The sequence below is a fragment of the Chlorocebus sabaeus genome, chromosome 24, assembly GCF_047675955.1.
Source record: "Chlorocebus sabaeus isolate Y175 chromosome 24, mChlSab1.0.hap1, whole genome shotgun sequence".
NCBI lineage: Eukaryota > Metazoa > Chordata > Mammalia > Primates > Cercopithecidae > Chlorocebus > Chlorocebus sabaeus.
In genome coordinates, this window is record NC_132927.1 from 43992159 (window position 1) to 44008480 (window position 16322).

General features: G+C 47.8%; 2 protein-coding genes across 9 annotated transcripts in view; one reads left to right on the forward strand and one right to left on the reverse strand.

Annotated features, from left to right (window-relative positions):
- PLEKHH1 (pleckstrin homology, MyTH4 and FERM domain containing H1) overlaps positions 1 to 14455 on the forward strand; it is a 55964-nt gene extending 41509 nt beyond the window's left edge. For all 4 annotated transcript variants that reach the window (XM_007987074.3, XM_073011095.1, XM_073011097.1 and 1 more), the window contains 15 exons: positions 235 to 315; positions 667 to 849; positions 1237 to 1345; positions 2137 to 2249; positions 2862 to 3038; positions 3373 to 3470; positions 3972 to 4149; positions 4579 to 4734; positions 5724 to 5824; positions 6836 to 6977; positions 8618 to 8760; positions 8859 to 8988; positions 10429 to 10515; positions 10813 to 10959; positions 11947 to 14455. In XM_007987074.3, the coding sequence (XP_007985265.3) occupies positions 235 to 315; positions 667 to 849; positions 1237 to 1345; positions 2137 to 2249; positions 2862 to 3038; positions 3373 to 3470; positions 3972 to 4149; positions 4579 to 4734; positions 5724 to 5824; positions 6836 to 6977; positions 8618 to 8760; positions 8859 to 8988; positions 10429 to 10515; positions 10813 to 10959; positions 11947 to 12108 (2007 nt within the window). In that variant the 3' untranslated portion in view covers positions 12109 to 14455. The remainder of the gene's footprint in view (positions 1 to 234; positions 316 to 666; positions 850 to 1236; positions 1346 to 2136; positions 2250 to 2861; positions 3039 to 3372; positions 3471 to 3971; positions 4150 to 4578; positions 4735 to 5723; positions 5825 to 6835; positions 6978 to 8617; positions 8761 to 8858; positions 8989 to 10428; positions 10516 to 10812; positions 10960 to 11946) is intronic.
- The window catches only part of PIGH (phosphatidylinositol glycan anchor biosynthesis class H), a 58432-nt gene that overhangs the window by 32696 nt on the left and 9414 nt on the right, over positions 1 to 16322 (reverse strand). For 3 of the 5 annotated variants that reach the window (XM_007987071.3, XM_007987067.3, XM_037984680.2), the window contains exon 4: positions 14229 to 15091. The exons of 1 other annotated variant lie outside the window; for it this stretch is intronic. In XM_007987071.3, the coding sequence (XP_007985262.3) occupies positions 14999 to 15091 (93 nt within the window). In that variant the 3' untranslated portion in view covers positions 14229 to 14998. Of the gene's footprint in view, positions 1 to 6626; positions 6693 to 14228; positions 15092 to 16322 lie in introns of those variants that run through there. One more of the 5 variants, XM_073011099.1, reaches the window with a different exon arrangement.

A 16322-nucleotide genomic window follows, 5' to 3' on the forward strand; every position in this document is an offset into this window, starting at 1 on the left:
ATGGCTGGGGTGCCACAGGGCGCCATGGCACCCTCGCTGTGAAAGGGGTGGTTCCATTAGTAGGGAGCCCGAATGGGGTTCTGCGTCTCTACCATAGGTCAAATCTGTCTCTCTGTGGCTTCTCTTTGCCAGTCTTGGATTTATTTCTGGAGTCACCTACTTCTCTTTGCCAGTGCTGGATTTACTTCTAGAGTCACCTACTTCTCATAATGCCAGTTCATTTCTGTCTTACAGGTAAAGCATGGCCACTCCAAGCTGGTCTGGTGTGCTCTTGTTGGGAAAACCTTCTACTACTATCGGAGCCATGAGGACAAGGTACTTCCTCAGCCTCCTCACAATACCCACTCTCCTGCTTCCCCTGAAGCATATGACCACCGCTGCATGTCCTGGTAAAAGTCTCTACCCCACGTAACCCCGTGATAAATACAAAACCAGTTGGCTGGAGCCCTCCAGAGTGTGAGATTCTGCCTGTCTGGGTTTCTGGTGCTTCTCTAAGCAAGCCTCATTCTGCTGCCACCCTGGCTGGGATGCTATAGTCTCCACCTCCCCATCCTGTCGTCTGTCCATATCCACCATTCCCAGCTCCACGGAGCCTGTGTATTCAGAGAAAGGAGACTCCCTTGTCCTCCACTGGCTCTCCCATTCATGGAAGTCTCCTGTCCACAGCGACCCCTGGGCTGCCTGCCTGTGCGGGACGCGCGCATAGAGGAAGTAGATCGATCCTGTGACTCAGACGAGGACTATGAGGCTGGAGGAACCAGACAGTTGCTTTCCTCCCACTGCACCCTGGTGATCCACCCCGCAGAGCACAGCCCCACCTACCTCCTCATTGGCACCAAGCATGAAAAGGTAAGGAAGAGGGCTGGGCCTCCAGGGCCAAGCTCGGACCTGTGATTCTGATCTTATTTTCTCTTTCCCCTGAGCTTCTCAAAATTCAAGTTTATTTCCTTTTAGACACTTGGGCAACTAATATTCTCTGAATGGGAATACTCCTTTATACTGAATTTATTCCCAGTGACCAACATTGCTTCATTGAGGCCATGTGATAGAATCGCAAATTTGGAAACTTGGGTTCATGTTCACCTGACCCTCAGTCTTTCCAGGTAGCCCTGACTCATGCCAACCAAACTAGCTGAACCCCACATGGGCCTGGCCCCTTCAAGGAGTCCTCCTTGGAGCTCCTGCCTCCACTCTTCCCACCCCGTCCCCATCCGATGGCTTTCTGACCCCTTCCAGGATACGTGGCTCTACCACCTCACAGTGGCTGCGGGTGGCAGCAGTGCCAAGGTGGGCACTGCCTATGAGCAGCTCATTGGAAAACTGATGGATGGTGAAGGAGACCCAGGTAAGGCAAGGGTGGCCACCACTGCTTGGGTCGGAGGGTAGTGGCTTGGTGACTATTGGTCCAGATTCCAAAGAAAGCAGTGTTGTACTCTGAAGCTGTTTTTAAAACATCTAAGCCACAGAGAGGAAGTTCCCATCCAAGCTCCAGGGCCCCTCTGTCTCCGGCTGAGACACTGAGGTGACCACTCTGCATCTGGGGGAGTTTATCTGGGAAGCAGGCTTTCCAGGGACCTGGGTAAATGTTTTACTTGGATCAACCTGCTGCGTTGCTGGCTGGGCAGAGGGTTGAGGAAAGAAGGTAGCTGGTTAATCTATAGTTAAGAGTTTGTAAATCAATGAGTGAAGCCTAAATCGGGATCGGACTAACCTGTTTGGAGTCTTTGTTTTGCTACTGATTCTCAGGGCCCTGAGGAACTAATTAATGGCTTATACCACACACAGCCCTTTACTACTGCTCTGAGGCTTGTTTCTGACCAATTCATGTGCTCCTCCATCCAGACCTCACACAGTAAGAAAGAGGCCTCCCCTGCACACATCCACTTGCACTCAGACACCCATAACCTTGCACACTCACCCCTACTGCCATTCCATGAGAAAGGCCATGCTTATATGAGGGTGCTCATTGCAGTGCCCACCTGTACCCCCCCCACTCTATGGATGATAAACCCAGCACAACCCAAGTGTCGCAGATAAACCACTCTCTTCCCCATAAATTAAAGATGGCAGTGAATGGGAGGTGAGTCCCCTCTCAGTAGTAACTGTCCCTGCTCTCTGGTTCTGTGCTTTGGGCAGATTCGCCGCTCTGGAGGCACCCCATGCTGTGCTACAGCAAAGACGGCCTATATGCCTCCCTCACCACCCTGCCCTCTGAGGCCTTGCAGACGGAGGCCCTCAAGCTCTTCAAGGTAAAGGGGGGTGGCGGCCAGGCCTACCGCTGGGATACTTGCAATACTTGGGTGGAGAAGACCTGTGCCGTTGGGGACAACCCACAGAGGGATCTGGAGAGGAAGGGAAGGAAACTTCCCAGGGTCCCTATCACTTCCTGGATGGCAGGAATGTAATCCTGTCACTGGGAGGGAAGCAGCTCTGCAATGTCACGCACAAGTCCTTGGGAAATGCCAATGAAAACTCTCTCTGGAGGAGCTCCGCTTCTCCTGTAGTTAAGCAGAAAAGGCCAGGTTTATGTTGCTTCTGGACCTGAGAGATTCGGACCTATTTTAGCATGTTCTTTGTGAACGTCTGAGTTTTCTGTGTGTGTGTGTGTGTGTTTTTTTTTTTAATGAATTTGTCTTGTTTATGTAATGAGAACATTTTAAAAAGGAAAGCTTCTACCCCAAAGTAGCCCATAGCCCCTTTTAGTAAGCAGAGATGCCCTCCAAACAGTAGCAGTGCTCCCTCTTAGAAAGGGCTGTCAGTAAACTTGAACTTCCCTGGAGCCCTTGGAAAATGGCCAAGCCACTGAGTTCTCCGAACCCAGGGGATGCTGTTCTGCTGTGCTCACTGCCGTTCCCTCCCAGTCCTGCCAGCTCTTCATCAACGTGCCAGTGGAAGCTGCCTCGGTGGACTACCACGTGTCCTTGGCCCAGACTGCACTGCAGGTCTGCCTGGTTCACCCCGAGCTGCAGAGTGAGATCTATTGCCAACTCATGAAGCAGACCAGCTGCCGCCCGCCTCAGAAGTACTCCCTCATGCAGGTAGGTATGCCAGGGGTACAGCAGCTGACAGGAGCCATTGGCAAGGGCTGCCAGGTGGGAAAGGTGGGAGGAGGTGACTGGACAGGCATACTGTGAGCCCAGCCAGTGGCCAGCCTCTGTGTTCCAAGCTGCATCAGTACAGCTGAGCTGTCTGTGCACAGACCGGTGATTGCATTCTGGACACAGCCTGACCAAGCTGGCTGTCCCAGCACCCACAGCAAGTTGGGGGCTCTGGTTTGGGGAAAGAGTGCTGAAGGCTTTGTAACTCAGGGCTATGAGGACAGGTGGTGCTGTAGGCCCAGCACTCACCCTACGCTGTCTGTGTCCCTGGCAGTGCTGGCAGCTCCTCGCTCTGTGTGCTCCACTTTTCCTGCCTCAGCATCACTTCCTCTGGTATGTCAAGCAGCAGCTCCAACGCCATGCAGATCCCAGGTGAGTGAACCTGGCCGTTTCCCCTGCCACTTGAGCATTGCCAACTGCAGCATGAATAAGAGGGATGCGAGGAGTCTAGGACAGACCAGATCACTCCTGTCCTCTGAAACCGCTCAGTGGTGGTGGAGACTTCACCCATTGCCATGTGCACAAATGGGCACATGGGGGTCTGGGCATGCTTAAGCTTCTCTGCATGCCAATCCATGCATCCATGGAGGTACTGTGGCAACTCTCGCATAAAGCCACACTGCCCCCCAAACTGTCCGCAAATGCTATTCTGCTGTTATGTTCTCTGGGTTCTGGAAGAAAATACCCATGCCAGCAACCTGCTATATAAAGGTCCTGAATGACAAATTAACGCCCCAGACCAGAGTCTTCAGGGCTTTTCTCACAACCTGCCCCAGCTAGTTTTGGTCTTGGCTGAATCTGGATAGGGACCCGGGGTGCCAAAGTGGCAGGGATGAGCAGAGTCCACAATACTCCCTTCTTCTGTCTTTTTAGAAGTGAAACTGGCCAGTATGCCACCTACTGCCAGCGGGCAGTGGAGCGGACCCTGCAGACTGGGGAGCGGGAAGCCAGGCCGTCACGCATGGAAGTGGTGTCTATCCTGCTGCGTAACCCCTTCCACCACTCCTTGCCCTTCAGCATCCCCGTGCACTTTACCAACGGGACTTATCAGGTGACGAGCTGGGCATGCTCCTTGCCCCGAGTCTTCTCACGTCATCATCCAGAGAATACCTCTGGGCCAGGTGGATGCTAAAGCTCCTTAGGCTTGGCAGATTCTTCACTGGCGCCCCAGAAGTAGATCTTATGAACTCGTTGCATGAACAGGGGAGCTGAGATGCTGACCAAGAAAGTGGCATAAGAAAGGGCCTCCAAAAGATTGTTGGTAAAGGAGGGACCCAGGTATGCCCAGTAAAATTTACAGTGGATGGGCTCACATCCCTCATGCACTCGCCCTTTGCCTATGAACACAGAAACCAACTTGCTTTGGCCTCTTGTATTTGTCTTTGCTCCTTTCCACCTGCTGTACCCAGTCCCCTCCACCAGCCCTAGTGAGCTCCTCTTGGGAAGTTCACTCAGGGGTGGAACCCTTCTCCCGCCTCAGGTGGTTGGTTTTGACGGCTCCTCCGTGGTTGATGAGTTCCTCCAGCGGCTGAACCAGGAGATAGGCATGAGAAAGCCATCCCACTCTGGCTTTGCCCTCTTCACGGACGATCCCTCGGGCAGGGACCTGGAGCACTGCCTGCAGGGAAGTGTCAAGGTGACAGCCTCCCACTGAGCCAGCTGAGCCCCTCCCTGCTCAGGGATATTGGTGGTGGGGAAAGAGCCCGTTTGATGGGTGCCTGACTGTTTGGTAGCTCATTTGGTGCTGAGCCCAAGGTGCTGCCCTAGTCAGCATTTCTGTGCCATCCTCAAATGTACCTGGGGAGGGAGAAAAAAGCTGTTGTGTGCCCTTGTCTCTGGAGACAAGATCGCTACACTCCTACTTCCCTCGAGTGGCTGTGCAGTATCCAGAAGAAAAGCCTTTTCTTGGCTTGGTGTAGGGACAGCAAGGCCCCACGAAGCCACTGCCTACATGCGCCTACCCAGAGGCTCCCAGCTGTATGCCTGGACCCCCCGGATGTCATGTGGTACCCGGCACCTCACTTTTACGCTTTCTGCCAGGGTCTATGCCATGCTTATAGGTTGAACCACACTTTTAAAGAGGCAGGTCCTTATGGTGCCCCTATAAGTAAAGGCCGTTGAATGGGATAAGGTCAATCTTGTATTGTGGTCTGGGCTTACTGCCCTAGGGGATAAGTGTTTGTGAGAATGTGCTCTAGCACTTTGATGCGTATTTGGCTCCAGTGTGTGCTTGTCTTTAACAGGACAAAGGCTTCTATGGTCTTTTAACATTGCCTGGAAAAACTATGCCACATACCTTCTTTGCCAATGTCTGGGTGTCTGTGAGGCTTTGTTACATGGTAGGCCTCTGGGCATATTTGTTGAAAAGGAGAATAGCAGTCAGTGGAATGGAAATGGAGCTGGTGATCAAAGGCCATGGGGCTGCCTAGCCTCTGGGGAGGCCCCTCAGCTGGGAGGCCAGCAGGGCAGATTTCTTGCTTTATTGCTCACCCTGTCAGCCTCCTGGTGGGAGGACCTTCCCTTTGTTTTCTTTGCTCTTTTGCTCTGAGTCCAGCCCTGGCTGGACCTTGATCCCTTCTCTCCTTATCAGGAAATTTTCTGACTGTCTTCTTTTGCCTTTTCAAGATCTGCGATGCCATCTCCAAGTGGGAACAAGCCATGAAGGAGCTGCACCCCGGAAAGTCTGAGGGTGGGACACGCGTCGTGAAGCTGATGTACAAGAACAGGTCCTCAGCACTGCACGAGGGTGGGGCCAAACACGAGGGCTGCCACTGGCTGCCAGCCCATCGCCTCCTCGACTAGACAGCCTATCCAGACGGGGGAGGGGCCCACAGATACAATGCTGCCTGGCAGTCACTAGCTGGGGTGCAGGCTGGCTCTGCTGCTGATACTCTGTGAAACCCTGGGCAGCTCAGGCCTTCTGTCAGCCTTCCCTGTACTGCTTGTGTGTGTGTGTATATGCACGCACATGCACACACACACATTTGCCAAGAAAACAGACCAGACCAGCCTGGGCAACATGGCAAAACCCCGCCTCTATAAAAAATACAAAAATTAGCTGGGCATGGTGGCATGCACCTGTAGTCCCAGCTACTCAGGGGGACTGAGGTAGGAGGATCACTTAAGCCCGGGAGGTCGAGGCTGCAGTGAGCTGAGATCGCGCCACTGCACTCCAGCCTGGGTGACAGAGTGAGACCCTGCCTCAAAAAAAAGAAAAGAAAAGAAAGTAGACCAACCTCATGGGATGGCTAAGTGTGTTACTTTATGAGAGTGAAATTTTGTATAAGCTCCAGCTAGTTAAAGTTAAAGAGTATGTACCTCCTATACCAATTCCAGGAAATACAGAAGTAGACATACTGACTTTCTATCATTTTGGTTAAGAAAATCCCATCCCTCCATCTCAGTATGTCTCCAGGCAAATAGTTTCCAATAGTCTCTTGGACTCTTACCTCATCCAGTCCCTTAATCTGTAACTCCAGGTACCAGATTTCCCTTACTAAATCCAGTAAGTTTAATGGTGTCTTCAGAATGAACCATGTCCTCCTATATCAGCATGACCTTCATCTGCTCTGTGCCATACTTGGTTACATGTTTCTGGAGGCAATACAAAATAGGCTCATAAATAGTGGGAAAAGAATAGTTTCTCCTTTTGGAAATAAAGGTAACAGACCCAGAGAAAGCCTCATCCCTGTCTGGGATCCCTGCTGAGTCCTGGCTTCTTATTCTCTGCTCCGCAGGCTGTACTTTCGCAATCAAGTCAAAGGGGAGACGGACCGAGAACGGCTGCTCCTTGCCTCTCAAACTAGTAGAGAGATAGTGGCAGGGAGGTTTCCTGTCAACAAGGAATTGGCTCTTGAGATGGCTGCCCTGATGGCCCAGGTAAGGTTTTGTTCAGGAGGCAGGAGGGTGGGGTTGCCAGCTTAGAATAAATGCACCATGCAGCCCAAAACACAGGAAAGATTCTGCAGATCCTGTGGTGCTCAGGAGAAGGCAGCTTCTTGCCGTCTCTGGGATGGACAACAGCTGACTCCTACAGAGCAGAGCTCCGCACTCACCGCAGATACAGGATGTGTGCAGATGACTGGACTTGGAATCCAGAGACTGGGTTTGAGTCCTTCCAACTGTGAGGTCTTAGCCAAGTCACTTCACTTCTCTATGCTTTAGTTTCCTTCTCAGTATACCAAAACCAAAAATACTTGGCCAGGTGCAGTGGCTCATGCCTGTAATCCCAGCACTTTGGGAGGCTGAGGTGGGCAGATCACCTGAGGTCAGGAGTCTGAGACCAGCCTGAGCAGTGAAACCCTGTCTCTACTGAAAAAAATAAAATAAAATACAATAAAAATTAAAATTAGCTGGGTGTGGTGGTGGACGCTTGTAATCCCAGCTACTCAGCAGGCTGAGGCCAGAGAATCACTTGTACCCGGGAGGTGGAGGTTGCAGTGAGCCAAGATCGTGCCATTGCACTACAGCCTACGCAACAAGAGCAAAACTCGGTCTCAAAACAAAACGAAACAACAACAACAGCAACAACAAAAACACCTCTGCCAGCCTCCACAGGGTTGTACTAAGTATGATACTTGGATAATGTGTATCATGTAATAGATGTGGTAAACTTTATAAACCATCAGACCTTCTAAGTAGAATTAGGAAGAGGAACACACATTCAGACTTGGACTGTCCTTCCTGTTATATTTAGAAGGCCATCTTGTCAAAGTCATCTGAGATACCTTCATGGCTCCCATAAGAGCCATGATAAAATTGTTGGTCTTGTCTATAATTAGTATTCCAAAGGTTCAGGTGGTGTTGCATCTCAGTAGCAATGTTCAGCTAGCAGGTAAAGGGGCATATAAGAGAGTCTGACACCTACTATATACCCACAAAAATTAAAAATTAAAAATATTGTAAAAAAAGAATAAGAATCTGGATTTACATGCTGGAAAGGAAGAGGAAACAATAATAGTTGATGTTTATAATTAAAAAGATAAGAATACTCTCTAGGAGGCCCTGAAATAAGCATATATGCATCCTCCATTGTAGTTTTTATTCGCACCTTATAGATGAGGAAATTGAAGCTCAGAGAGTTTAAGTAACTTGATCAGGGACACAAAGCTGGGATTTGTGCCAGGTATCCAGCTCCAAAGGCCACATTTGGAACACTCTGCTGTACTCTAGGATCTGTAGCATCTTCAATTCTATAGCCCATATTTTTGGACTGGAAGCCAGAATTTCCACACTTTTTCCCTTGTGTGCTGCCAATTAACTGTGTCTTTGGAAAAGGCACTTTACTTCAGCTGCAAAATCAAAGTTGGTCAGTGATCTCTAATATTCTAGGGCCCTAAGTTTGTTTCTCTAGTGTCTGTAAAACTTGAGATGAAGTGTTTTTCTAAAGTATTTTTCACATCCACTAGCACCCCACCAAGAGGGTAATAAAGTAATGGTTTATTTCACCTCTCAACAGCCCCCACCTGGCCCATCCACCGTCAGATTTTGACTGGTCTCTTCATGTGCTTCTACCACAGGTAGAATATGGGGACTTGGAGAAGCCTGCCCTGCCAGGCCCTGGAGGCACATCCCCTGCCAAGGCTCAGCATCTTCTCCAGCAGGTCCTAGACAGGTTTTACCCCAGACGCTACAGACATGGGGCTCCCCCCGAACAGCTGAGGTAGGTAGGCTTGCAGCCACTATGGGGAGGCCTCAGGGCTGGAATGAAGACATGTTGGCACTTCACTGGCACTATTTCTCTCCATCTGCCCACACCAGGCACCTGGCAGATATGTTGACCACAAAGTGGGCAACATTGCAAGGCTGCTCCCCTCCTGAGTGCATCCGCATCTACCTGACCGTGGCCAGGAAATGGCCTTTCTTTGGTGCTAAGCTTTTTGCTGCTCAGGTAAGTGCCCGTGGAAGGAGCTGCCCACACCCTTAGGTGTGTCCCCATCTGCTCATGTTTGAGCCATACCAGTTTGCAGCCCCCGCCTCCATATCAGTAACCACCAGGGGTCACTATCCCTCCACCATTTCTGGCCTACTGGATTTCCAGTCCAGAGCAGAATTGTGATTGCTTATCTTCATCTGTCCTTTGTTGACTGCCCCAAAAGAAAAGATGTGATCAACTAATTCACACACACAGATTCAGACTTGATATAATAGCCCTCTCAAGAGTGCTTTCATTTGTTTTAAAGTTTGAAAGAACAATGTATAACCTAAAGAAATACATCTCCACTGGTTTGACATGGCATACAGGGGAATCGAATTACTTAGGCAGCCGTTAATTTCACCTCTGTATGAAGGCCAGGTGGCCAACAGTAATTTCAGAAGGAACTTTTCTTCACTGGGTGTCTGTTGTGCATAAACATTGTAGATAATTACAGCTCAAAGCTGGGCAGTGATCCTGTTTACTGAAGCCACAGATCGGAAAATGGCCATCCATTCATTCAACAAATAGTTGAGCTCCTACTATGTCCAGTGCTGGTTGTTTGAGGTTATAAGAGGTGAGAAAATCAGACACGGTCCTTGCCTTCCTGGAGTTTCCCATCTAGTGCAGGAGATGTATATTCATCAAATAATCGTATTTATTTTTTTCTCTATATATTTAATATATATTTATAAGCCATCACAAGTGCTATGAAGGAGATGTACAGAAGTGTTATAAAGGCATGAAACGGGGACCCATTTGGTCTGGGAGCTTGGGAAAAGCTTCTGAAAAAGGCGACATGTCCAGTGTCTATCTGCCTCCCTTTGGATTAAGAGAGAGGTTTTCTGGATTACCATACCGTACTCCTGGCAGTGAAAATCAGTCATTACAGGAATGTCCACTAAATAGTCACTTCCGTACTGATAGGGCCTAAAGCCACAGGACTGCATTCTTGCTTTCCTATTTCTTTTACAGCACCTAGGAGACTGGCTGAAGTCAGAAGCACTTCAGCTTGGAGACTGTAGGTAGAATGCCGTGTTTCCAAGACTAGGAGAAAACCACCTGTTCCCCATTCCCCTAAAAGAGTGGCCAGGGCTGGCCTCTATTCTGTAGCACAGAGCTTTCCATCCAGTGTGCTGTGGCAGCATGGGTGCTAGGGACACCAAAAGAATGATCGCCTCTGCCGTTGAGATGGTTAGTAGGTGACCAGAGCCCCAAGGCCAAGGGTCTCCTGTCACAAGCAGCCTTGTCTATTTTCTGCATACACTGTACAGATACCGTCTCTGTTTTCCAAGATGAGGTGGCTGGAAATTACTGCTTAGCAGATCCCTGGATGTGCCTTCTTTCTCAGAAAGTTCTTATAGTTCAAAATCTGTAACTATGGATCTATCTGATGGGTTGTTTCTGTTTCCCCAGCCTGCCCAGCTGTCTTCCAAGGAGAATGCTCTGGTGTGGCTTGCTGTGAATGAGGATGGTGTCAGCATCCTGGACCACAACACTATGGTATGAAAGGATGCAGGCTGCTCCTTGACCCCTCTTCTTCCTCAACATGGTCTTTCTTCTCCTCTGTGGACTCAAAAGCCTGAACCAAGTGACCATGGCTGCTCTACCCCCACTCCTGCCCAGGCACCACTGTCATCTAGTCTAGACAATGCTTGTAGACATTCAAGATGGAGATCCCCAAATTATGACCACTTGGGAGTTCTCCTTTCCTGTGCCTAGAAGAGACAGGGGATGCTGGTTCCTAGCTCAAGGGACAGGTGGAAAGTTTCCCCAGAATTGACTGGTTCCTTTCCACAGCAAGTGCACGTCACTTACCCCTACTCTTCAGTGACAACCTTTGGTGGCTGCAGGGATGACTTCATGCTTGTGATTAGATCTATCCCAGACAAGACCTCTGGAAAAAGCCACATTGAGAAGTTGATCTTCCGGATGGCTGCTCCCAAGGTAGGTCTGACAGCTGCTAAAACGTTCTACTCTGGCCAGATGTGGTGGGCTTGGAGCTTAGAAAGGAAACTGGGGTTATGCTAGTGCTCTACAAGGGCCCTGCCCAGATAAAATTGTTGGTCTTGTCTGTAATTAGTATTCCGAAGGTTCAGGTGGTATAGCATCTCAGTAGCAATGTTCAGCTAGTAGGTAAAGGGGCATATTTGGAGGGAACTAACTCTGGCCTAGCTATTATTATGCTCTTCACTTACTCTTTTCTATTCTCTCAAGCCCCAGCATCACGCAGTCCTCAGTTGGGTGTTTACGTGCTCTTCTCTTCCTTGCAGCAGGCCTCGAGGCAGGGCAGATTCCTCTTTAAGGTGCTCTCATGTTACCCCTAGGTTCTGCTGACCCAACACTAGCTGAAAAGTGGGACAGTCCCACAGTGCTCCCTCTTCCTTGTTGTGGGGAAGACGGCAAAAAGACCTCTTTTGCTTTAATGACTTTGTTCCTACTGAATACAGGAAGTGTTGACCAGCGAAAATAACAATTACAAAGGCTCAGGAACCTAAGTTCTGATTTATTGTTCCTGACTCCCCTGTGATTACCTGGAAACCCTGTTGTTCTCCACTTTTTAATCCTAAAGTTAGAGTTTGCCAAACCTACTCCTTCTTTAATACCACACCTGCCAAAGGGGAGGATCTCCAGATCCCTTTCTTAAGAAGGCCCCTTCCCTGGTTGTAGAGCTAACCAGAGCAGAACACTGGGCCTCCTTTCCTCAGAAAGGCACTGTGCATCTCAGAGGATTGCCAGACCAACAGGGGCCCACACCACTGGGCCTCTGAACCGCGCAGTAATGGTTCCCTTTGGATATTTTCTCCCAGGTGGGTATTTTAAGAGATTAAATAAATTGAGGCCCCAGAACTCAGTATAAGAGCTAATAAGTGAGAAAAACAGGATTCAAGCCAAGGCTAGTTCAATTCCTTCACATCCCTGACCTCCTCTTAGATTGCAGAAGCTACCTTCATCATGGCCAGCTATATGAACCATTGCTCTACAACTGTGAACCCACCCACCAACCTACCCGGAGCCTGCCAGCTGTGGGAACTGGATGGACAACAGTTCTTTTCTTCTGTTTCCTGTGCTACCAAGGGGCCAACGTTGTTGTGAATATTTCTCCTACCCGATTCCCCACTACCACTAGTGCCTCTGGATTTAGAGATATATATCCTAGGGTATGATACTACTGTGATGGGTCTAACAGCCCCCCCACCACTGTTGTTCTGTGAAATGTGTATTTTAGTGTCTGTGAAGCCTTTATTCTCTAGGTGCCTTACAAGGTTTCAGGGCTCAACTTTTAAAATCTAGACCCAGTGTTAAAACCACTTATTCCTTTTTTCGTAAGAAGAATGACTCTGGATGCTACCCGATTCTAGACATAGACAGGGATGATCCACTGTTACTGAGGGCATCAGTGCTGTAAGTTAAGGCTTTCTGCACTGATACTCTCAAGGAAGCTAATTTTCTTTTTGGTGGGGTGGGGGACACAGTCTCACTATGTTGCCCAGGCTGGAGTGCAAAGGCATGATTTCGGCTTACTGCAACCTCTGCCTCCTGGGTTCAAGCAATTGTCCTGCCTCAGCCTCCTGAGTAGCTGGGATTACAGGTGTGTGCCACCATGCCCGGCTAATTTTTGTATTTTTAGTAGAGACGGGGTTTTCCCATGTTGGCCAAGCTGGTCTCAAACTCCTGACCTCAGCTGATCCACCCACCTTGGCCTCTCAAAGTGCTGGGATTACAGACATGAGCCAACGTGCCCAGCCTGGAAGCTAATTTTTTAATATTGTATATGGTCTTATTTATACTTGAAGTTTTCTGAACGTCGCTAAACAGGATAGGACTAAAATTTCCAATTCTCCTACACTGTCAGAAGCCTAGAACTCACTAAACTGGGCTGCCTTGCCCAAATGGGAAAGGTGCTGGCAGAGCTGGAGAAAAAAGAATAGACTCACTTTTCCCCATTATTGGTATGTAGGCATTGGTACAGCCCCTTCTGTGGCAGTCTTTGCAGGATAACATGCTATCCCTGCTAAGATTCAAGCTGTTTCCCTCACACTGGACTGTAGGCCAAACCCAGTACCACGCAATGTGCAAGCAAGGGCAGGGGGTAGGTCCAATCTGACCCCTCCCTGTCTCATTTTAACGACTGGACAGGGCTCGGTGAAGGCTGTGTTCACTATGGTGGGCCATCATTTGTTTCCTTGTTCTTATAAAAGACCAAGCAAATGCACTCTGCTTTTTGCTGCTATAAGACTACCAAAAATGAGTCAGAAACACAGAAGACTATTTCAGGCATGTGGGCCTGGATATGCTCCTTAAGACTTCTGGCAAACTTCTGCTGGGAATTAGTTTGAGGGTGAGGATACGTATGTGACACTTGCCCTAGCCTACGAGTAGCAGGTAAAAGAAAGTTTCTTTCATCCTTTGCCTTACTGATAATACCATAATCCCCCTCAATTCAGACCTTCTGATTGAGTGCAGAGGAGACTAGACAGTCTCCTCTAGACAGGGTGTAGACACACACCCTCCCTTAACAAAAACAAAAGGAAAGAGTTCATACACTGATTTTCCAACATCTAAAAACTGAGTTTTATTTCCTAGCTCTAAGGCTGCCTTACTATCTGTCAATAAAGTGCTGAAAACTGTATATTTAGCAGTAGCACCCAAAACCAAGCCCTCAACCCCAACAATGTGTGTATATTGTGCACAGCAAAAACTGCGAGGCTGGAACTAGTTTATCTGAACCCCTCAGCTGCCGTAAGCTTCTCCTCTCTCACCCTGTAAACTGACAAGCATGAGGAAAAAAGGAGCACATCCAAGTCTCTGCCTCTTTTACATGTACTTGACTGTGCAAGGCAAGTAGTTTTACAGCCATTTCTGTTCACATCTTTCACCCCAGGATTTGGGGATCTAGCTGAGACATTTCTACCTCGAACAAGTCACATGTACCACAGGTTCCTGAATAATTCCTGCAGGGCTGGTGACAGACATAACAGCTCTGGTTTTATAATATCTTGGGTGTCTCTAAGGCCAATAAGAATAACATTATCTACCCAGAGAGTTTAAAAGAAAAGTAGGAGTCCGAAGGAAGGGTAAACAAGAATGGAGCTGTGTTCACACTGAATTTGGGGTCAATCTATTTCCCCCACCCTCTCTCCTCCCCAACCCTTCTGGAATCCTCCTTTAGTTTATTAATTTTATACAGAAGAAACTGCCTTAGAAACAAAGGATTCAATAATTTGCTTATTTATTCTTTGTTAACATGAGAGTCCCGTGTCTGAAAACCAAAGTCAAATTTCTGTGTGGCCTTTTGTCTCATCCCTCTTGGCAAAAGTAGCTTTTGAACTGATTTTAAAAAATTGCTGAGTAACAGAAAAGTAATAATGTGCTTGATACCATGACTGAAATACCATGATCTTGTTTGTCAATAAAAAGCAGCTATCTGTGAACCAGGTAACTGTGTGTTTTGGAAGAAGATCTGTTTATTAAGAGTAAATAAGCCCTGTACAGAACACAGGCGCTAGGTTAACAGACTCACCTTTTGTAGGACATTTCTTCCTGCTAACCAGTACGTGGAGGGCTTGTTTTTTTTTGTAACTTTACACAAGGGGTAATATTGGAAAATACACCTTTCTCAAGACATCTGACGTCAGTTTCCCATGGTTTTGCTTCACAAACATCAACAAAGTAAACCTGAACATGGTTAGCAATTTCACAAAGTGTTCTTTGCTGACATTACTTTTGACATACTGTGTCAAAATTCTTAAGGTCTCCCCTCCTTTGGTAAAGTAAGCAAAATCTTACAAGGAAAACACTACAGTACATGGAAATACACTGAGTTAGATTTTCAGTCACCTGCTCTATGGCTCTGAGATGCACTACACCGATAATGGTTCCTAGGACTGTGTCCACCTGATGGTTTAGAGTACAGAAAACCAGCCCCTATGGTTTAAGAGTCATCTCCCATGGAAGACAGTGCTGGCCTTCTGAACGCTGGGGCTCATGGGCTTGTTGATGTGGCTTTCTGGTGTGCCAGGATCTCCTGGCAGCTCCTGTATACTTCAATCAAGCAGTCCAGCCGGGGCTTAGCACTCTGAATTCCAAAGGGGAGAAATGCAGAGTCAAAGTGAACATAAGGGAGTACAGTGGAGATGCATCAACTTGCAACTTTTTTTTGAGACAGAGTTTTGCTCTGTTGCCCAGGCTGGAGTGCAGTGGTACAATCTCGGCTCACTGCAACCTCTGCCTCCCAGGTTCAAGCAGTTCTCCTGCTTCAGCCTCCCGAGTAGCTGGGATTACAGGTGCTCGCCACCACACCCAGTGGCACAATCTCGGCTCACTGCAACCTCTGCATCCTGGGTTCAAATGATTCTTGTGTCTCAGCCTCCCGAGTAGCTGGGACTACAGGCACGAACCACCATGCCCAGCTAATTTTTGTATTTTTAGTAGAGACAGGGTTTCACCCTGTTGGCCAGGCTGCTCTTAAACTCCTGGCCTTAAGTGATCCGCCCACCTTGGCCTCCCAAAGTGCTGGGATTACAGGCTTGAGCCACGGTACTGGGCCCACATGCAACTTCAATCTCTCACCCACATCAAGGGGTATAAATGGCACAGCAGTGAGCTCAGGGAGTTAAGTTTAGGCCTCAGCACACCTTGCTGGGAAGAGTCCCAGCTAGGCTCACAGCCCACCTTGTGAATTGTGTGAAGAAGGAGATCAAATGATAGCTTTTTCATCTGTCTAAGTTTCATGAACTCCATCTCTAAGAGTAAGCAAAGAGGAAAAACAAAATGGACCCTTGAGAAATGTCACACGTTATAAAATAGCCCTCAAAGACAAGAAGGGCAGTTTAATATGTAAATATTGAAAAATGTTTTGTACAGTGAAATGTCATAACCAAAATTAAAAGAAAAACCACAGAATGGGAAAAATGTATGTGAAAGTATATTTAATAAAAGTATACTACCTAAAATATATAAAGATTGTTAAAAATATATAAAAACAGGTACAAATACATAATATTCAGATTCTTCTGGACTAATAGAGAAGATAGGTAGTTTAAAATAAGAGGAAATACTGATAGGTAATACAAGGAAATATGAAAAGCCTATCATTTAAAGAGATACAAATTTACCTATTTAAAATGCCTTTACCTACATGTTAAGCTAAAAAAGCTAAATCCACTATTAGCCAGGATGGTAGAAAAAGAAGTACAAAAGCCCCAAAGTATGGTAATGTTGTCCAATCTCTGGAGCCCCATCTTAAACACTAGAAATCTATAAAACTATTCATAAGCTTTAATAAAATAATTTTTAATTATAATGCA